Source organism: Mesoplodon mirus (assembly GCF_964341445.2).
Source record: "Mesoplodon mirus genome assembly, chromosome: 3".
NCBI lineage: Eukaryota > Metazoa > Chordata > Mammalia > Artiodactyla > Ziphiidae > Mesoplodon > Mesoplodon mirus.
In genome coordinates, this window is record NC_138978.1 from 9504078 (window position 1) to 9526347 (window position 22270).

At 42.2% G+C, this 22270-nt stretch overlaps 1 protein-coding gene across 4 annotated transcripts in view; it reads left to right on the plus strand.

The window, feature by feature from the left end:
• VPS13D (vacuolar protein sorting 13 homolog D) overlaps positions 1–22270 on the plus strand; it is a 246835-nt gene that overhangs the window by 20773 nt on the left and 203792 nt on the right. For all 4 annotated transcript variants that reach the window (XM_082615828.1, XM_082615825.1, XM_082615826.1 and 1 more), the window contains 12 exons: positions 40–208; positions 2465–2566; positions 2709–2910; positions 3991–4170; positions 5266–5396; positions 6613–6688; positions 7111–7281; positions 8299–8429; positions 11528–11660; positions 13529–15742; positions 16874–17025; positions 19474–20505. In XM_082615828.1, coding sequence (XP_082471954.1) covers positions 40–208; positions 2465–2566; positions 2709–2910; positions 3991–4170; positions 5266–5396; positions 6613–6688; positions 7111–7281; positions 8299–8429; positions 11528–11660; positions 13529–15742; positions 16874–17025; positions 19474–20505 — 4693 coding nt within the window. The remainder of the gene's footprint in view (positions 1–39; positions 209–2464; positions 2567–2708; positions 2911–3990; positions 4171–5265; positions 5397–6612; positions 6689–7110; positions 7282–8298; positions 8430–11527; positions 11661–13528; positions 15743–16873; positions 17026–19473; positions 20506–22270) is intronic.

Below are 22270 nucleotides of genomic sequence, written 5' to 3' on the forward strand. Positions count from 1 at the left end.
TTTTATTGTACGTAACTAGATGGTTATGAACTGTTTCAGCTGCCGAGAGTGGTGGTACTTTGCTTTGAATGCCAACCTGCATGAGATCCGGGAGCAGAGGGCGCGCTGCACGTGGGACTTCCTGTTGCGTCGGGCCCGCGATGCCGTGGCCTACACTGACAAGTACTTTACCAAGTTGAAAGGAGGCTTGCTGTCTGCAGATGACAAGGTGAGGAGGCTGTTGTCTCTCATTTTTTGTCTCCAATCAGAGGGTAAGGATGTCTCTCAAAGGCTGAAGAAAAGGGAACCTGTGTAGAAATAAAGCCTTTGTTCGGGATCATAGTTTTACAGGATAAAGGCGGTCTTATTAGGGTGAGAGCTTCTCGAAGGCCCAGCTTTGCCTTGGCAGGAAGCATCTTCCACCTTCTGTTGCTTGAGGAGAGCCGGGCCATGGGGTGGGAGGAAGATAAAGGGGCCGTGGTCCTGCCAGGCCTACCCACTCCCCGCCCCCCCCAGCTCTCCGTGCGGGGCCCAGAGAGACATTCCGTCTAGTCACTCAGGTCTCTTCAACACCTGATCCTAATTCTTTTTCTACGAAGTCTGTAATTAATCTCTGTAGACTTTGGCCCACATTTTCCCTAATCCCAATTGACTTGATTGACCTTGGGGTTTTGGAGGTAGAGGCTGGGCTGAGAGTGTGAAGTAGGGGTGAAGGCAAGCTTCTGTTTTAGCTACCTGCAGGACCAGAGACCCTTAGAACCAGCAGTCCTGGAGCCCTGGTGTGAAGCTCCCTCCCGGCTCTAGTCTGTCTGCCTCTGTCTCCTGGGGGAAGGTAGTAGGGAGTGTTTCCTCCTTGATTTGTTTCGGTTTTGTGAGCATCAGTTTTTATAATAGCAATTTAGACTGTTTCCAGTATTTTGGCTTGCGTACTATCTCTTAATTCACTCTTTCCTTAGTAAATCCTTCTAAGCTTCCCTTTAGCACCTGTCTTAGCTCGGGCTGCTATAACAACATGCCACAGACTGAGGGGCTTAAACAATAGACATTTATTTCTTAACAATTCTGGAGGCTTGAAAAGTCCATGATCAAGGTGCTGGCAGATTCGGTTCTTGGGGAAGACCAACCTCCTGGCTTGTGGGCAGCCGCCTTCTCACTGTGTGCTCACTTGGCCTTTCCTGGGTAGAGAGAGATCTGTCTGCCTTCCCCGTCTTATAAGGCAACTAATCCCATCATGGTGGTTCCATCCTCATCCCCTCATCTAAACCTGTTCACCACCCATGGGCCCTACCTTCAAATCCCATCACACTGGGGGTTAGGACTTCAACATATGAATTTTGGGGGGACACATTCAGCCTATGATAGCACCCCACTGCGGTAACCAGTGGCAGTGCTGAACCCCCTGGGTGTTTTCACCTCTTCTGCCGGCACCCCGGGCATGACCTACTCAATTTGCTAGTGCTTTTTTCACCAGTGTCAGGCATGGTTACTGACATAGAAACCTTATAAAAAGGATGGAATAAACCAGACCTTTTGTTTTGGATGGTTTTCTTAAAGGCACAGGCAAAGACACGGAGGGAGAGAAAAATCTAAATTACAGCTGAGGTGAGCAAGTAAACACATATATAATATCCTTTCTTTTTTTTAAAAAAAATTATTTATTATTTTTTTTGCGGTATGCGGGCCTCTTACTGTTGTGGCCTCTTCCGTTACAGAGCACAGGCTCTGGACGTGCAGGCTCAGCGGCCATGGCTCACGGGCCTAGCTGCTCCGCGGCATGTGGGATCTTCCCATACTGGGGCACGAACTCGTGTCCCCTGCATCGACAGGCAGACTCTCAACCACTGCGCCACCAGGGAAGCCCTATAATATCCTTTCTTAATCATAGCATATAAGAAACAGCTTAGGATAGCTACCTCTGCTTTCTTTTGCATCTTTGCATGTAGCTGGCCACCACTGTTCTTTCCTAACTAGCATGAAACAAATGAAAATGACCACTTCCTTGGTAATGTCCCATATGAAACATAAAGGAGCTGGAGGCCTACACACTTACTCTGTAAACCTCGTCCTCAGTTTCCTCATCTGAAGTGGGAAGAATGATAACTAGCCACCAACTTAAATCAATTGAGGTAACGCATGTGAAGGCACTTTGTAAACCGCCATTGCTGTGCAAAGATGGGATACTCTGGCAGCACATGTTCTTCATTTCCCATTTTCAACTCAGTACTGTGTCTGCTCCCTCCGTACTTACCATTAGTCTCATCTCAGAGACCAGGTAGAATCTATTAGCGTTATATGGAAAAGCTTTTTAAACCAGAAACATAGCAGTTATGGAATTAACTGTTTATCTTCATTGTTTCTTGGCCTTCGAAATGTTGGGAAACATTGGAGGCCAGTTGGGTTCCTTCACAGTACTGGACTAGTTCGTGAAGGTGTCCCGTTTTCTCTGGAGCTATAATACCTGTTATGTTTGTTTTCACCCAAACAGGAGGAAGTGTGTCGGATTGAAGAGGAACAGAGCTTTGAGGAATTGAAGGTTTTGCGTGAACTGGTTCATGAACGATTTCACAAACAGGAAGAACTGGCAGAGGTAGGAAATCCTCTGTGAGAAGATGCGTTCTGACCCAGTAGGCTCTGAGTGCCTCTGTGGGCAGACAGAGAATAAGTAGCGGTGTATCACTTCCTGTTTCTGTCTTCGAGTACTCATACGTGCTCATTTTTGATTGACACAGAGCTTACGAGAGCCTCAGCTGTATTCTCCGGGAGAGTCTCCTGGAGACCCAGAACCCAGTGGAGGCAGTGGGATGCTGCAGTACCTTCAGTCCTGGTTTCCTGGCTGGGGCGGCTGGTATGGGCAGCAGAGCCCTGAAGGGAAACCAGTCGAGGGCCTGACTGCGGAGCAGCACGAACACTGGACTCCTGAGGAGATCCTGGGTAAGGCAGGCCTGGCCTTTACTTGCCCTTCTTGGCTATAGTGAAAGGAGAACCTTGGTTCATAGTTCATCTGTTATTTATGAAATGGCCCATGGTATATTTCAAATAGAAAAAAAAGTAGAAGGACTTCCCTGGTAGTGCAGTGGTTAAAAGTCCACCTGCCAGTGCAGGAGACACGGGTTCGATCCCTGGTCCTGGAAGATCCCACATGCCGCTGAGCAGCTAAGCCCATGCGCCACGACTACTGAGCCTGCGCTCCAGAGCCCACGTGCCACAACTACTGAAGCCTGCATGCTGCAACTACTGAAGCCCACATGCCTAGAGCCTGTGCTCCGCAACAAAGAGAAGCCACCTCAGTGAGAAACCTGTGCACTACAATGAAGAGTAGCCCCCGCTTACTGCAACTAGAGAAAGCCTATGTGCAGAGACCCAACACAGCCAAAAAAAAAAAAAAGACATTAGTAACAGTTTGTCTCATGTTCATGGAGTCAGAGAGAGGAAGTTTCAAGAGATACTTGTTTGCAACTCCATTACTGAATTTGAATATTAATATGGTTTCAGATCGATCTGAGTGGCAGTGATTGTAAGAGAATTAAATCTGAACAAGTTCAAAAGTTTTAAACTCTGAGGCTTGAATACCAATCTGGAACCACCCTTTACACCCAGGCTGTCCAGTATGGTAGCTGTAGTCACAAATGGCTTTTAAAATTTATTAAACTAAAATAATAAATTCACTTCCTCAGTTGACTTGCCACATGAGCCACAGTGCTCAAAGCCACTTGTGGTTAGTGGCCACTGTGTAGGACAGTGCAGTGTAGGACAGTGCACTGCATTGGGCAGTGCTGCCTTATACTGTACTTTATCATGAATTTGGCATCGTCCCTCATTTGACAGTAAGTTGGTCAGGGCCCTTATAAAACAGTTAGGGTCGTTTCACATTGGTGAATAAAACAGTCACCCATGACTTTGGAGTTCTTCCCTAAAAGGGGAAGATAGTTAAGTAATGTCATAATGACTGTGATCACTGCTCTTTTAATTTTCCCATGTGTTTTCTTAAAGTCTTTTCTTCCTCACATTTAGGCTCCGAGGAGTTTTTTGACCCCACTGCAGACGCCTCTTGTATGAACACGTACACAAAGCGAGACCATGTCTTTGCCAAACTGAACTTACAGCTACAGCGAGGGACCGTGACTCTGCTGCACCAGGAGCAGGGAGCTGCCCAGATGAATCAGAGAGCTTTCATGCAGCTTGAGTTTTCAGGTATTGCCCCCAGAGAGCCACCTGATGCTCTGTATCTCTCTGGGCACGAGTGTCCACTTGAGTCTCATTATTTGCAGTAGTTATGTTCTAGAAAGTTGCGTGAAACCTGAATCCAGGCTCCGAGGGGAAACACAAGGTTAGGTGCCTGCAAGCCTCTGGTCATCACATTCGTCAACGGATCAGTACATAACCTTGTCCTATGAGTGTATGTGTTTAAAGACACCTTATTTAATATATGTTGTTGATTCATTAATTGAACTCACGGCCAGCGGCGTGTAACTCATGCCTGAGTGAAGCTTATCTCCTACATGTATTTCCTCTGTAAGGCACAGCACTTAAGCACTGTGCTTGGGGACCCTTTTAAACAGCGAAATCACCAAGAAACAGCACAAAAATGCAAAAAACTGGCACTAAATAGACCACACAAGGGCACTTGTATGAGCTGAAACAAGAAGGCAGAGCATTGCCATGTTCAGCTTCAGCTGGGAACATGCACTTCAGGTGACTCGAATTTTTGGCTGCTCTGCATATGTCCGCAGAGCACCGTGAGTATTATTTTGGGGTTACAAATAAATTTTAGTGAATCGGCGAATTTGTAAATATGAAGTCTGCGAATAATGAAGATCGACTGTATTTGACTTCTTTTTCTCAATTTGAATTAAAGGTATGTAAATAAATACCCAGATGTTGGTTTTCTCTTCTCACAGATTTATTGCAGTTCATAAAATAGCCAGTTATCTGTGGCTTGTCAATAGTTTAAAGGCAAATGACCAAAAAAAAAAAAAAAAAATCCAGTTTGTTTTTGACTTTATAATCTTGAGCGCTGAGAAATCATAAACTTAGTGTGAACTAGCAGATTGCTTGAATTTAATTGTAAAGTGCTGTTTAAAATTCATTCTGTTGAGAAACTTCTAATACTCCTTATAGATTTATATAGATAGACATATAATATGTAGATAGGATTATTTTGTTCGAATTTCAAGGAGAAATAGTTCATGATATCTGATAGTCCTCTGTAAAATATTCTATCTTATACTTCTAAAATAATTAAGGCTATGATGGCATCGTATAACTCTTAACATTTATTTTCTGTAGGTGTAAAACTTCTAGCAGAATCTCTTCCTCGAAGAAACTCCTCCTTGCTTTCAGTCCGGTTGGGTGGACTGTTTCTTCGAGACCTGGCCACAGAAGGGACTATATTTCCTCTTCTGGTCTTCCCTAATCCAGTACGTACAGCAGTGGGATGGCTGATTCATGCAGGGTGTTGGTGAATTGTGGTCTGTTTTAGGCAACAGAAGTAGTATTAACTTGATTCATTCTGACATTTGATCATTTTGAGACAGGCTGATCAAAATCAAATTGGAGGTAGATACGTTTTTTGAATTTGTCAGAGAGCAAGTGTTGGTGAGATTTATGGCAGTGCCTTCTTCCCTCCCTGTGTTATAGCCACCTTGGAATAGTTGCTCTGATTTGGAAGAAAATGCCATCAGCACCACTATTTTCTGCATTTCAAGGTCAATGTTGAATGTGCTCTGTATCCGACAGTGATTTTCATTCATTCTGACCCTCAGTCACTGATAGGACGTCTCATGTTTCCAGAGTTATAAAAGAACCACCACAAGTTTTCTCTACAGGTGTACTTTTTTATGTATATAATATTCTTTTTAGACTAGAAGATCTTTGATCTTACTAAGTTGGCAAAAAGATGGTCAGAAGAGTTGAATCTTTTTTTTTTAAAATAAATTTATTTATTTGTTTATTTTTGGCTGCATTGGGTCTTCGTTGCTGCGCGCAGGCTTTCTCTAGTTGCGGCGAGCGGGGGCTACTCTTCGTTGCGGTGCACAGGCTTCTCACTGCGGTGGCTTCTCTTGTTGCAGAGCATGGGCGCTAGGCGTGCGAGCTTCAGTAGTTGTGACACGTGAGCTCAGTAGTTGTGGCTCACAGGCTCTGAGCGCAGGCTCAGTTGTTGTGGCGCATGGGCTTAGTTGCTCCATGGCATGTGGAATCTTCCCGGGCCAGGGCTCGAACCCATGTTCGAGCCCTGCATTGGCGGGCGGATTCTTAACCACTGCGCCACCAGGGAAGCCCAGAAGAGTTGAATCTTTAGCCCCTTATTCTTCCCATAATGTTTTGTCATGGGGCCCTGGGGAGAGTGTGGGTGGTCAGAGTGAAAGTGTGAAAAGCTGTACACACTCAGTCCTTGTTGAGCAGTGACATGAAAGTGTGCTGAGTGCAGAGCAGCGCACTGCTCGTACCAGGCTGGGGAAAGGCACAGACTGGAGGGCTCAGCCTGCAAGTCCACAGTCCCCTGGTGTCAGACGAGTTTTGATTCTGACTGTGCTAAGCAAGAGTGATGCCAAAGGGTAAGACGTGAGAGAGCGTGTGCACAGTGAATTGGTCCCTCCCGCCCTGACCTTTTTGCATTTTGTGTGTGTTTATCAGCAAAAAGAAGTTGGCAGAGTCTCACAGTCTTCTGGACTCCAAACAGCATCTGCAGACAGAAGCGATCATTACCCTGGTAAATTGTCATACGTTCTTAAACTCATTCTTCAAAATGAGATGATTATAGATCAGTAGTCTTGGTCAGCAGAGAGGGAGTGTGTCCTGTCTTGTGCCCAGTGGTTTGCTGTGTGGATCCCTGTCTGACTTGGAGACTGCCTCATGCTCTCCCTCCACCCATGTGTGACTGGGGCAACTCTCAGGGCCTCCGGGTCCTGGGTTACGTGTTGGGAACAAGTCCAACAACCTGGTCTTGAGGAGTCCTGCTGACAATTAGTCAATCCTTATTAGGTTCTCTGTTTTATAAAATTTTCATAAATGAGAACTAATTGGAAAATAATTGAGAAAATGTCTTTTTTTCCCAGAAGTCCTTATCAGTTATCAAGAATAAGATGATTATTTTCCTGTGTTCCATTTTCTTTCTCTGGTTCTTTCCTTTAGCTGCAGACCCAGATGACCCATTTTTTGAGATGCTATATGAGAGAAATCCAGTGCACAGCCATTTTGAGAGGCGGCTGAATGTCAGCACGAGGCCCTTGAACATCATATATAATCCCCAGGCTATTAAAAAAGTAGCAGACTTTTTCTACAAGGGAAAGGTTCATACCTCAGGTTAACTTTTTTGTTTGTTTGCTCTTATGTGACTTTCTAAAGACATCTTTCTTGTCGTTTCTGGGACAAGGGTTATTATACATTCAGGTGACCTGGTAGTGGTAGAAAAGGCCTGCAGAGTAAGTGGATAGGGTTGTCCTTAGTTACTGAATCAAAGTGGATGTCCTTGGAAAGTTACTCTTCCAAGAAGAGTCAATAGCCTTCATATTTTCTCTTTCTTTGCCTCCACTTAGCATGCATTTAAAATACTTCCCATTCCACGAGGACAGTGATTTCCTTGGCTACCCAGGATATTTTAGGCCAGAGAATTTAGGAGGAATGTTCAGTTTCCTCCTAGATGACAGGATCAGTGGTTTGTTTTGCTTGTTTCATGCAGCATTAAGTATTCCAGGGTTCACCATTGCACTCTCCTGTGTCATCATTGATTTACTTAGGCCTTCCTTTGTTCCCAAAAAAGATTTGAGACAGTATGTGCAGAAGAAGCACTTCTGTTTGACAAGGAAGTCCGTAAAACAGTGGTACTTTCCTAAATGTATCCTGTCTCTCCCTCTTCATAACAGCTGTTTTAGTTTTTGGTCCAGTTTTTTGAGTCTTTTCATTTACACAGTGGCCATAAATACCTCGGCTTCATGGCTCTGTCACCGATAGAATGTAGAAGGCATATACTCCTTCTAAATTCCAATTGCTCTTTCAGTGTAATATCATGCTTTTAAGCATTTTGAAATATAGTTTGGAATCTTTCAGAAACTGGTTCTAGAAATTCTAGTAACTTAGGTATCCTTCCCTCACATACTGCCTTTCTCCACATGGATGTTCTGAAAGGATGTGCCTTTCTCGCCCATCTTCGCCTCATTCCTGTTACCCTGTGTGGCACCAGGTCAGGCTGGAGTAAGGCACTGTTGTACAGACTGTGTTCTAGCTTTGGTGGAAATCCCTGGTGAGAATAGATGTTGCGGTGCTTTCTTTCACCCAGCCGTGTGAAAATTCCGACTCTCCTGTATATTTCCCATCTTGCAGGTTTTGGTTATCAGTCTGAACTTGAGTTGAGAGTGGCTGAAGCTGCCCGAAGACAATATAACAGACTGAAGATGCAGACCAAGGCGGAAATCCGACAAACTCTTGATCGTTTGCTAGTGGGTGATTTCATTGTAAGTAGGCATAATAAATACTCTTTTTGGGGGGCAGGGAAGAGGAAGGCGTTTTTTTCCTAAGTTCTTTACCTACATAGATAGACATGCGTGTATCAGTTACACTGATTAAGTGAACTGAATCTAGGAAATACTTATCAGTTAGCAAAAAATAAAATCCCATGTCTTGTACAGTCAGGGTTTAATAAATAAAAACAAATGACTGAGACGAGATCATATTTCTTCCTTGTACCCATCTTGGAACTCTCGAGACTTGTCTTTGTAAATATTTTGTAAATATTTAACTTAAAAACACCCCCTTTCATGTACTGTTACCAGAAGAAAAACAATTGGAATGATGCCCCAGTTTTAATTCCTGGGAAGGATGGTCACTTTGTGATGCTAAGTGACCAGCTGACACGAGGATGCCATAGGTAGAAAGGGAGAGCCCAGAGCCATCTCAACAGTCCAGCAAAACTGGGTTTCTGAACACCAGACACACAAATAAACTCAAAGTGGATTAAAGACCTAAATGTAAGACTGGACACTAAAACTCGTAGAGGAAAACATAGGCAGGACACTCTGACATAAATCGTAGCAATATGTTTTTTGATCTACCTCCTAGAGTAATGAAAATAAAAACAAAAATAAACAAATGGGACCTAATTAAACTAAAAAGCTTTTGCACAGCAAAGGAAACCATAAACAAAACAAAAAGACAACCCACAGAATGGGAGAAAATATTTGTAAATGAAGTGAACAGGGGATTAATCTCCAAAATATACAAACAGCTCATGGAGTTCAATATCAAAGGAACAACCCAATCAAAAAATGGGTGGGAGATCTAAATAGACATTTCTCCTAAGAAGACATACAGATGGCCAAAAAGCACATGGAAAGATGCTCAACATCACTAATTATTAGAGAAATGCAAATCAAAACTACAGTGAGGGATCACCTCACACCAGTCAGAGTGGCTATCATCAAAAAAGTCTACAAACAGTGCTGGAGAGGGTGTGGAGAAAAGGGAACCCTCCTACACTGTTGGTGGGAATGTAAATTGCTACAACCGTTATGGAGAACAGTATGGAGGTTCCTTAATAAACTAAAAATAGATGGGCTTCCCTGGTGGTGCAGTGGTTGGGGGCCCGCCTGCCGATGCGGGGGACGCGGGTTCGTGCCCCGGTCCGGGAGGATCCCACGTGCCGCGGAGCGGTTGGGCCCGTGAGCCATGGCCGCTGGGCCTGCGCGTCCGGAGCCTGTGCTCCGCGACGGGAGAGGCCACAACAGTGAGAGGCCCACGTACCACAAAAAAAAAACAAAAAAACTAAAAATAGAGATGCCATATGATCCAGCAATACCACTCCTGGGCATATATCTGGAGAAAACCATAATTCGGAAAGATACATGCACCCCAGTGTTCACTGCAGCGCTGTTTACAATAGTCACAGCATGGAAGCAACCTAAATGTCCATCGACAGAGGAGTGGATAAAGAAGATGTGGTACATATATATGATGGAATATTACTCAGCCATAAAAAATGAAATAGTGCCATTTGCAGCAACGTGGATGGACCTAGAGATTGTCATACTGAGTGAAGTAAGACAAAGACAATTATATGATATCACTTATATGCGGAATCTAAAAAAATGGTACAAATGAACTTATTTACAAAACAGAAATAGAGTCACAGATGTAGAAAGCAAACATGGTTACCAGGGGGGAAAGGTAGGGGAGAGGGATAAATTGGGAGATTGGGATTGACACATACACACTACTATATATAAAATAGATAAATAAGACCTACTGTATAACAGAGGGACCTCTACTCAGTACTCTGTAATGACCCATATGGGAAAAGAATCTGAAAAAGAGTGGATATATGTATATGTATAACTGATTCACTTTGCTGTACACCTGAAACTAATACAATATTTTAAATCAACTATACTCCAATAAAAATTTTAAAATAAACCCCAAAACACCAAAACAAGAAAACAACTGGGTTTCTGACCCTGTGGCCTGGAGGTGTGCTGCTGAGGTGCAGCAGTAGGTAGAGCAGTCAGTGTGGCTTCTTTGGACGGTGCAGAGCCAGCTGGGAGTGTAAGGCATGACATCAGTGTTCAGAGGGAAACGTTGAGGGGTAAGTAGTGTGGGGCAGAGAGTTTGTCCTGTGTTCTGTTTTTGCTAGTGTTTTGACACAAATTACATTTAGTACCTTCTGCTGATATTAGACCAAGAGGTTTCTTTTTGACCACATTTACATAAATCAGCTTTTACTACATATAACTTACTACATGTAGCTTTTACTATGTATAACTATATAATTAGCTTTTTACTACATATAATTTTTTTGATAGCATTTATATAAATTAGCTAATTTTAGTCACAGGGAAGAACTGTTAACAAATTCATGAATTGGTCTGTTTTTTATATTTCAAATGTCAAAGCTTATGTTTTTCACTAAGGTATTTTGGCCTGAAAGTTCATGGTTAGCAATATCTATGAATAACTAAAAATATGTGGATCTCTACTTTTGTTTTTTTTCTTTTTTTTTGCGGTACACGGGCCCCCTCACCGCCGTGGCCTCTCCCGCTTCGGAGCACAGGCTCCGGATGCGCAGGCCCAGCGGCCATGGCTCACGGGCCCAGCCGCTCCGCGGCATGTGGGATCCTCTCCGACCAGGGCACGAACCCGTGTCCCTTGCATCGGCAGGCAGACTCTCAACCACTGTGCCATCAGGGAAGCACTGGATTTCTACTTTTATTTGAATTGTATAACTTCTACAGTATTTTAAAGTATTAAGTCCTATACATTTAGAAATCAGACCTTTCTTAAACCATTGATCATCAAAATCAAAGAGCAAACAACCCCCCAAACCAGTAATTTGTTAGTTTTTTCTCCCACTTCAGACATTTGCCTGTGGTAATGTCTCAAATTGGTAAACATTTGGATCCACTTTTGTTTTAAACATTTTGCTTTAATATCAGAGACCGTTACGTCATCCTGTGACCCTAGTATGGCTTTCTGGAAGGCTTGAGCGCTAGCTGATAAAGCTGCCCACTGTCAGCAGTTGCAGTTCAAGGTTATTTAATTGTCATTTGTTTTATTTTTCCAGGAGGAGAGTAAACGGTGGAGTGTGCGACTAGACATTTCTGCCCCTCAGGTGATATTTCCTGATGATTTCAAATTCAAGAATCCCGTGTTGGTTGTTGTGGATCTAGGCAGAATGCTCTTGACCAATACCCAAGGTACAGTGAGTGTGAACTAATGAAGACATGTGGTAGATTGATGTGTCTCTGTGCTAAACCAAGTAAAGCTTAAAAAAAGGGGTATTTAACATTTTGTAACTCCAAAGTTCACTTGTTAACTTTTTAAATAATAGCTTTATTGAGCTACATTTGAAAATGTAGAATTCAGTTGTTTTTTGTAGTTGGTAAAATTGTGCAACTCTCACTGTTATCTAATTCCAGAATATTTTCATCATTCCCAAGAAGACAGTCTAAACCCATAAGCAGTTATTCTCCATTACCAGCTCTCTAAGCCCTTGCTAACCACCAATCTTTCTATCCCTATGGATTTGCCTATTCTGAACAGTTCATGTGAATAGAGCCATATAATATGTGGTCTTTTATGCCTGACTTCTTTCACTTGGCATAGTGTTTTCAAGGTTTATCCATGTTGTAGCCTGTATCAATACTTCATTCCTATTTGTGACTAAATAGTGTTCCCTTGTATAAATATACTGCATTTTATTTATCCATTCATCAGTTGGTGGACATTTGGGTTGTTTCCACTTTTTGGCTAGTATGAATAGTGCTGGTATGAACATTCATGTATAGACTTTTGTGTAGACATATATTTTCAGTCTCTTGGGTTTGTTTCAGTGTAGAATTGCTGGGTCATATGGCAACTCTGTGTTTAACATTTTGAGGAGCTGCCAGACTGTAAAATGGCTGCCCCTTTTTACTGGCTCACCAGCATTGTAAGAGAGTTCCAGTTTCTCTATATCCTTGTCAACGTTTGTTACTATCTGTCTTTTGGATTATAGCCATTTTTATGACTGTATAGTAGTATCTCACTGTGGTTTTTATTTGTGTTTCTTGTGTAACGTTTTGTATTTTAATAAACATTATTTCTCAGTACATAATTTCAGGAATAGAGATTTAATCTATTTAGGGATATTAGGGACATACATAAAAAGGCTCCTGGAAGGTAATTTCATTACTATTATTAGATCCAAAAAATAGTCATTGTTTACCTTGAGATGGGAGGGAGGATTCATTGGATAAAAGAGATTGAGGAAGTTTATCAAACAATCTCAACCTTATCTTATTTTACTGAAAGACCAGAAGAGGAGAAGAAGAGGGTGGAGGATTTGAGCTGGAGTGGAAAAGTTTGGCCCTAAGGGCAATGTGAAAAGGGAATTGTATCTGAAGAAAAGGATCACACAACCACAGAAAGCACCTACTTGAATTTATAAAACACAAACATGGAATAGAGACATAGGTGACCAAACCCAGCGATGTGTTTTTGTTGTCTCGGCACTGCTTGGGTGCAGAAGAGAGGGGGGTTAAGAGTGTGAATTCTGGGGCTAGAACATGACATATTGAGCAGTTGCTGCTTGCCAAGCATTGATCTAGGCACTAGGGGTATTGTGTTGTGGAAGGTAGAGGAGACCTCGTCTTTTGGAACATTCTAGTCGGGGGAGGGGACAAAATGAACACACAGATGAATACAGGAAAAAGTAAACAAATATGGAGAGTGATGTAAGAGGGGTTGGTGATGGCAGCTCACGCAGTGCAGCTCAGATTGGGGGTGGGGGGAGTTTCAGGCAGCAGGTTGTTGGTTTCTGCACCCTGACATACGTTCTTATGTTAGCAGGTCTCCATCTTTTCTCATGTTCGTACACTTTTACTCTTTGTGTTTTGATTTCCAGATTAATAGATAAGTTTATGCTGAATAAATGGTAAATACAGAATATTATGCTTGGAGTTTTCATCCATTTATTTTTTAAATTGGGGTGGTTGATTCTCTACTTTTCTTAATTCTTACATTAAAGGGAAGAGGAAGGAAAAAGCAGACATATACTTTGCATCTTCTCTTTTTTCATCTGCAGATGACTCCAAGAGCAAGAGTGGGGACGGGTCAGCATCTGAAGAGACTCAGTTTAGTGATGACGAGTATAAGACCCCTCTTGCCACACCTCCTAACACCCCACCTCCCGAGACAAGCAGCAGTAACAGGGAGAAAACACCTCCATTTTCTGGAGTTGAATTCAGTGAAGAGCAGCTTCAAGCACATTTAATGAGCACGAAGATGTACGAGAGGTACTCGCTGTCCTTTCTGGACCTCCAGATCATGGTTGGACGAGTGAAGGACAACTGGAAGCACGTCCAGGATATTGATGTGGGGCCAACGCATGTGGTCGAGAAATTCAATGTTCACCTACAGTTAGAGCGCCGATTGATTTATACTTCAGATCCCAAGTACCCCGGAGCCGTGCTATCAGGCAACCTACCAGACCTAAAGATCCACATCAATGAAGATAAAATATCTGCTCTAAAGAATTGCTTTGCTCTCCTGACCACCCCAGAAATGAAGACTTTTGACACTCAGATTAAAGAGAAGATTTTTCCCCAAGGGGGACAGCAGGGAAGTTTGCAAGACTCGGTGATGAATTTAACCCAGAGCATCGTGATGTTGGAGCAGCATACCCGGGAGGTTCTGGTGGAGTCACAGCTCCTCCTGGCTGAATTTAAAGTGAACTGTATGCAGCTTGGTGTTGAGAGCAACGGCCGGTACATTTCTGTGCTCAAGGTATTTGGTACCAATGCTCACTTTGTGAAGAGGCCTTATGATGCTGAAGTCTCCCTCACTGTTCATGGTTTGCTGCTGGTGGACACCATGCAGACATATGGTGCTGATTTTGACCTTTTGATGGCCTCTCATAAGAACTTGAGCTTTGATATCCCAACAGGAAGCCTCCGGGATAGCAGAGCCCAGTCTCCTGTCTCTGGATCCAACGTGGCCCACCTCACTAATGCTGCCACACTGAACGACCCATCAGCCACTGGTGTTTCTCTTGACAGAATTCTCACCAAAGAACAAGAGTCCCTCATAAAACTGGAGTATCAGTTTGTGAGTTCAGAGTGCCCATCAATGAATTTGGACAGCACTCTTCAGGTGATTTCATTACAGGTGAATAATTTGGATATCATCCTAAATCCAGAGACAATTGTGGAGCTGATTGGTTTTCTTCAAAAATCCTTTCCCAAGGAAAAAGATGATTTGAGTCCTCAACCTTTAAAGACTGATTTTGAAAGAAGCTTTAGGGAACAAGGAACTTACCAATCTACATATGAACAAAACACCGAGGTTGCAGTGGAAATCCACAGACTTAACCTGCTGCTCCTTCGGACAGTGGGAATGGCAAATGGAGAGAAATATGGCAGAAAAATTGCAACAGCAAGTATAGGTGGCACCAAAGTTAACGTCTCCATGGGCAGCACATTTGACATGAACGGTTCTCTTGGCTGTTTGCAGCTTATGGATTTGACACAGGAGAATGTTAAGAACCAATATGTTGTCAGCATTGGGAGTTCCATAGGCTATGAAAATATCATCAGTGATATTGGTTACTTTGAATCTGTATTTGTCAGAATGGAAGATGCAGCCCTCACTGAAGCTCTGAGTTTCACCTTTGTTGAGAAATTTAAACAGGAATGTTTTCTCAACCTCAAGATGGCTTCCTTGCATTACAACCACTCCGCTAAATTTTTGAAGGAGTTGACATTGTCCATGGATGAGCTGGAAGAAAATTTTCGAAATATGCTGAAAATCGCAGCCACCAAAGTCACCACAGTCCTAGCCACCAAGACGGCCGAGTACAGCGAGATGGTATCACTCTTTGAAACTCCAAGGAAGGCCCGGGAATCCTTTATCTTAGAAGAAAATGAAACGTATGGGTTTGGCCTAGGTGCATCTCATTCCGACACTGTAAAGCTAATCTTGAACATAGACATTGAATCGCCAGTTGTTTCTATCCCTCGGAAGCCTGGGAGTCCTGAGTTGTTGGTAGGACACTTGGGACGGATATTCATCCAGAATTTTGTGGCAGGAGATGATGAATCCAGAAGTGACCGTCTGCAAGTGGAAATCAAAGACATTAAATTGTATTCTTTGAATTGCACCCAGTTGGCAGGCAGAGAGGGTCCTGGGCCTGAAGTGAGCCGGGCGTTTTGCCCTCCTTCTGGGTCTGCCAGTGCCAATAGTCAGGAGGAAGCTCATTTCACCCGACATGATTTCTTTGAATCTTTGCATAGAGGTCAAGGTGAGGAGTGTGTATCTTTTGTCTCATTTTATTTAAAGATTCCAAACCCAGCTCATGTAGATATTACTTGGCTTAAAATAACTACAAAAACCTTTCTTTTTGAATTATCCCCAGTTAATATTTAAGAAATCAAAATAGAATTTTAATAGAATGCTTCATATTAGGTTGGTATGTTTGCAGCTTTTTCCATTGATTACCATATTTGGCAAAATAAGATTTTTTTTTTTTAAGTGGACGCCTTGGGTGAGTGTTCATTCACAGGGATTCAGTGGGTGGATTCTGTTAGAGTATTATGTAATTTGGTCAAATGCATCTGATTTTTTTCATTCCTAAGCTGTAGATCTTTCCTAGTTAAATATTGTAGTCTAAGGCAGCTGGAGGGATTGACAGAAATAGAATATGAAACTTAGTCTCTGGATGTTACGTTCTTCTTTGAGTATCCTGCCATCTTCTGTAATGGTTTGGTCCAGGGTTCTAGGAATAAAATGCCAGTTTGTGTTCTCCATCTGATCTGCTAAATCTGAACAGTTCAATCTATTAGTCTTGGCATCCACAGAAATCAGGTAAGCCCTAGATGGCCTTATTGATTGGTGAAGAAATTAATGCCTTTGGGAACGTCTCTTGTGGTTCTCAGCGGTGTTCACTGATTGATTTACATACTTACCAAAAGATTGCTTTCTCTGCTTGGGTTAGCAGTTGTTTACTTAGAACCTTACATTGTCTGTGATTCTGACTGAGGTCCAATAAGAGGGATCAATCTAAAGCTGGACATGGATGAGCAATTTGGTTTGGAAAATGCCAGCTTGGGAGGTTAAGAGAAGCTTAACATGGACCCTGGCCTGGGTTAACGTTCACTGCACCATATTTTGAAGCCACCAAGTGGAGCATGTCATGAAAATAACTGTTACTTTTTGTGTATAAATTTATCTTACACCTCTGCTTGCTATGAGTTTTGGTCTTGGGATAATTACCAAAGTTTGTACTCAGTCATAGACCCTAGGTGCCAGGCTAACCTGCCCTCCTGGTCTAGGAGCAACTCCTGGGCTTGGTTCTATACACTCTCTACTGAATCAGCAGTAACGCAGTAAATATGAATGTTTCCAGGCTGTTATTTCCTCTCTCTTATGCCAGCTTTTCACATCCTGAACAACACGACCATTCAGTTTAAGCTGGAGAAGATCCCTATAGAGAGAGAATCTGAATTGACCTTCTCCCTTAGTCCAGATGACCTGGGAACGTCTAGCATCATGAAGATCGAAGGAAAATTTGTCAATCCGGTGCAGGTACACGTTATTGATGTTTATGTCAGGACAGTTGAAGTTATGTAATTGTTTTACATTTATATTATATACGTATGTTATGTTTATATTTTGTATATATAAAATGTTGGAAGGAAAATATATAAATTCAAAGAGGTATGATTCATATTATTGTCAGTAACTTCTTCCAATGAACCATGGAATCCTTTTATCATGTCCTTCTATCACTGGGGACTCAGTCTTGTTAGCCTTCTTCGTGTGGAGGAGGGGCGAATTATATAGAGGAAGAGGGCAAATCCTTAATTCCATTGCCATTAAGAAATGAGGAAAATTATTGCTTAAAAAGTCAGAGTCTTCTCTTTCCCAGAAGGATATAATTCTTGTCACACTTCTGACATACTTGGCCCAGCCTGTAAAACAATCTGATTATCTGAGCTGTTGACAGATCCTTTCAAGGGAGAATTAGTCTTGCCCCTCATTGAAATGAAATGGTCTGGGGCTGTGTGTGTGTGTGTGTGTGTACATCTGTCATCCTTTTTCCTTCGAAAGTGTCATTTTTCCTGCTTTCACAGGCATGAGAGCAAAAAGCATAACATTATAAAACAGCAAGGACAGGCAGGATCTTAGGACAGTGGACCCTGGCCTGGGGCAGTATTTGGTCACTAGTCTGTCTGGCAGTTGGAGTAACCCAGGAGTGCTGTTAACAGAACATACATACTTTTTTGACATCAGTGGTTCCTGGATATGGGTCTCTGGGTGAGAGAACTTTCCCCAAAGCTTTTCCTTTTTGGCTTCTAGGGTTTTTCCTTTTTCTCTTTTAAACTTTTGCCTCATCATTGGTGGTTACTTAGGATGAATTTTTCAGCTTAAATATAGCACATAATGTGAATTCTGTTGGATTATATTGACTTATTATTCTTATGGTTACCATCGACTTACTGTTGTTTTTGATGAAAATCTTAAAAAATTATTTTAAATCTTTAAATTATGTAATAATTTATTTAGTAATTTAAATAATGAAAAAATATTTTATTATGAAAGATTTTAAAAATAGACAAAAGTAGAATTGTCTAATAAACCTCATATACCCATCACTCAGATTCAGCAGTTACCAAGATTTTGCCACATGTGTCTCGTCCATTCTTTTTTTCCTTTGGGGAAATATTTTAAGGCAAATCCCAGACCTCATGCCATTTTTAACCCTATATATTTGGAATGTATCACTGCAAACTATGTGCATTTAAAAAAATAACTATAATGGTATTATCATGCCTTACAAAATTAATGAAGATTCCTTGGTGTCATCTGAATTTTAATCCATTTTCAGATTTCAGAGACATTTTCGATTGTTTCAAAAATGTCTTTTCACTTTTGGTTTGTTTGAATCAGGATCCAGACGAGGTCTGTACATTGCATTTGGATGGTACAACTTGTGGGTCTCTATTCATTTAGTTTCTCTCTCATTTTTTCCCCCCATGACATTATTTTGTTGGGAAAACTAGGTCAGTTGTCCTGCGCAATGTCCCACAGTCTGGATTTGGCTGTTAGTTTGTGGTGTCACTGAACTAGTCCCCCCCATTTTCTGTAAATTGTAAGTTAACTCTGCAGGTTTAACTGGATTCAGGCTTTTTTTTTTTTTTTTTGGCCAGAACACTTCAAAGGTGATGCAGTATACTTTATGTTATATTATATCAGGAGGCACATAATGTCTGATTGACATCAGTGATGCCAAAACTGTTGCTTGTGTTCAGGTGGCAGGAACCTGATCCCTCCATTGTAAAATTCCCTGTCAGTCACTCGTGTAAGGTCTTATTCCACTGATAACTGTGGTGGGATACGTTATTTATTTAGGGGTTACAAAATGATCACCTTCTAATTCTATTTTTTCTATATCTGTTTGGAATGCCTCTGTTAAAAAAATTGTCCTTAAGTAAATAAAAACCTTCCCTGAAAACAGTTTTATTAAGAAAGTGTAATTAAAAACAAAGTAAGGGAGTAACAAGTAATCATGGATCTTCATCATTATCATTATTATCATTAAAAAGTACTGTTTGATCAGCTGTACTAAACTTAGGTTGTTATACTAATTGGTGATGATCAGCGAGTTTTAGAACCGTGAGTCTTTTTTCTCAATCCTAAGGTATGACCACGTTAGACTTTTGGCAGTATTCCCTTCAATTTTTGAGGTTGTTTTTTGGGGTTAGAAAGAGTGTTTTGCTGATGCAGGCCTACAGTTAATAGCACTTATGGAATATTTGTTGTGTGTAGATTATTCTGTGAGGTACTTGGGAGGGCCTTGTGAATAGATACGGGTCACAGAGAGGTAAGGACAGAAAAGAAACAAAAGAGATAGTCCTTGCTATCACCTAAGTTAAAACTTCTCGGGGAAAGCCATAAAAAATCTGTGGGCAGTGCATATGAGTGCAGTTGATGACAGTGGCAGAATAACTGAATTTGTCTCTTCGAATACAGGTGGTGTTAGCAAAGCACGTATATGAGCAGGTTTTACAAACTCTGGACAATCTCGTGTACAGTGAAGACCTGAATAAGCTTCCAGTCAGTGCCACCGCCTCACCTTGCCCTAACTCTCCTCTGCCTTCCCTCGGTACCTGCGGAGAACCTTCCGTTGAAAGGAAGGAGAACGGATTGTTCAGCCACTGCAGCCTTTCTAACTCTTCTCAAAAGTCCTTGTCTTTTAAGGAAGTCAGATCTTTTACCCAGATTCAAGCCAACTTCTGTATATCAGAGCTTCAAGTTCAGCTAAGTGGAGATCTGACTTTGGGGGCGCAAGGTCTTGTGAGCTTAAAATTTCAGGATTTTGAGGTGGAATTCAGTAAAGACCATCCTCAGACTTTATCCATTCAGATTGCCCTGCGCTCTCTGCTGATGGAAGACTTATTGGAGAAAAATCCAGATTCCAAATATAAGAACCTGATGGTGTCTCGGGGAGCCCCTAAGCCATCTAGTTTAGCACAAAAAGAGTATCTCTCTCAGTCTTGCCCTTCTGTGTCCAATGTGGAGTATCCAGATATGCCTCGGTCTCTCCCTTCCCACATGGAAGAAGCTCCTAATGTCTTTCAGCTGTATCAGAGACCCATTTCAGCCTCCCGGAAGAAGCAAAAGGAAGTCCAAGACAAGGACTGTCCCTTGACCCCACCTCCTTCTCCAACAGTAGAGGAGCCCAAGATACTTGCTGGAAGGAGTAAATTTGATGATTCCTTGGTCCATATCAATATATTCTTGGTGGATAAGAAGCATCCAGAATTCTCTTCCAGTTATAATCGAGTTAACCGGAACATTGATGTTGATTTTAACTGCTTGGATGTGCTGATCACACTGCAGACCTGGGTCATGATACTAGATTTTTTTGGAATTGGCTCCACTGCAGACAACCATGCAGTGAAGGTGCCGCCTGAGGACATTCTACAAAACGTGAAGTCAGAGTCAAGCGCTTTAATAGAGTCTGAACTTCAGGATCCAGTTAACACCAAACTGGATCTCAAGGTATCAGTCCTCTTTGGCTCCCATAGGTTCTAAGAATGAACGTGGGCTTTTTTACTTAAATGCTGTCATTGTACATTTACTCTAGAAAATTCTTATTGGCAGGGGAACTATATGGTCTTCTGGATGTCTGTTACAAAAGGGTAGACATTCGTATTTTAGAAAAGGTTTTAGCATTAATCCCATCTGGAGGCAGGGGCAATAAATGGTTTCAGTAACTTCTTGTCTTTCCTTTGGGCTGTATAGTTCATTGGAATTACTTAGCTTCTCTAAGCCTCCGTTTCCTCATCTTCCATCATCTCACTGTGATAACTAAATGAGGGAATTACGTAAAGCACCTGGCAACATGTCCACTACATAGTAGCTACTTTAAAATGTGCCTATTGTCATCATCTCCCTCTCACTCAGAACATTACTGGCTTTTATTGAGAGCAACAGTACAGGTGTTAAAAATGAAGTCTCGAATGTCAGATTTGCCTGGATTTGAATCCTGGCATTTTTGTTGTAACCATACAGCTGTGTGGCTGGGGAAAAATTATTTAGCCTCTTTCTCCTTCAGGTTTTTCATCAATAAACGTAGGGTGTTTAAATGGTGCCTATGTCATTGGGTTGTGAGGATTCAATGAGATGATGTAGGTAAGGCCCTCCTCACGTGTGGGGCAGAAATGATCATTCAGTGAATGGTACTTCCCCCCACCTTTTCCTCCCATGCAGTTGTCTTGTAGAAACTGGGTTAGTGTCCCCTAGAGTGTCCCGCATTCTGGATTTGTCTCTTTGTGTCCTTATGGTACCATTTGACTTCTTTTATCCTCTAATTTTAGAAATGGAAGTTAGCTCTAGAGACTTGGTCAGGTTCAGGTTCGACTTTCTGGTGAGCGCCCTTCAGAGGTGGTGCCGAATGCTTCCTGCTGAGTTACACCGGGAGGTCTGCAACATCTGGTGGTCCCACTTTTAGTGACTCTAAGATCCATGCTAAGAGTGGGCTCAGGTGGTGATAGCTGGATTCCTCCAAGCAGAGCATGTTTAGGCCCATTACATACGTTATTTTGGTGATTAAGCGGCTAGAGGTGTTTCTACTTCCCCCTTCGTGATGGTCTCATTCCCTCGAGCTCCTTCTGTTGTCCATGTCTAAAAGCTACTGCAAGGGGACCTCTGTGGTGCTGGAGTGGCCCCCCAGGGTCATTGCTCCATCTGTAATAATTCCCTCCTTTTTTCTCTACCTTCCCTTACACATGATTTTTCTCCTTCCTTTCCTTCTATTACTTTCTTTCTTTTTCCATTTTTTTCCCATTCATCAGACATGTACCGAGCACCTACTTTGTGGTAGGCATGAAAGATAAAGGGGTGAGTACCGCTGGGCTCTGCCACTCGGGAGCAGAGTGTGTGAATGGGGGTTTGATCTGTTCTCCGTCCCCTCTTCTCTCCTTCCTTCTCTTCAATCAGGGCCTCACCCCAGTGATAACACTCAGAGGTACCTGCCTCAATAAATCATAGACATAGAGTCCTTTTTGTGGTTAAAATGACAGTATTACAATACAGTATTTCTTTGTTTCAGAGAATGCTGTTCCCAAGACAGAGGATTTTGGTTTTCTTCTATTTATAGTCGTCTCTGGGAAAGAAAATCTTGGATTGTAGTTCCTAAGTGAAGTCCCAGTTGGTCACCATGGGCTTCTATTAAATACTTGTCCAAAGATGTTAAACATTAAGTGTATTTATCATTTTGCTTTGACAGATTTCTTAGGGTGGACTTTACTTAATGGATCTGTGT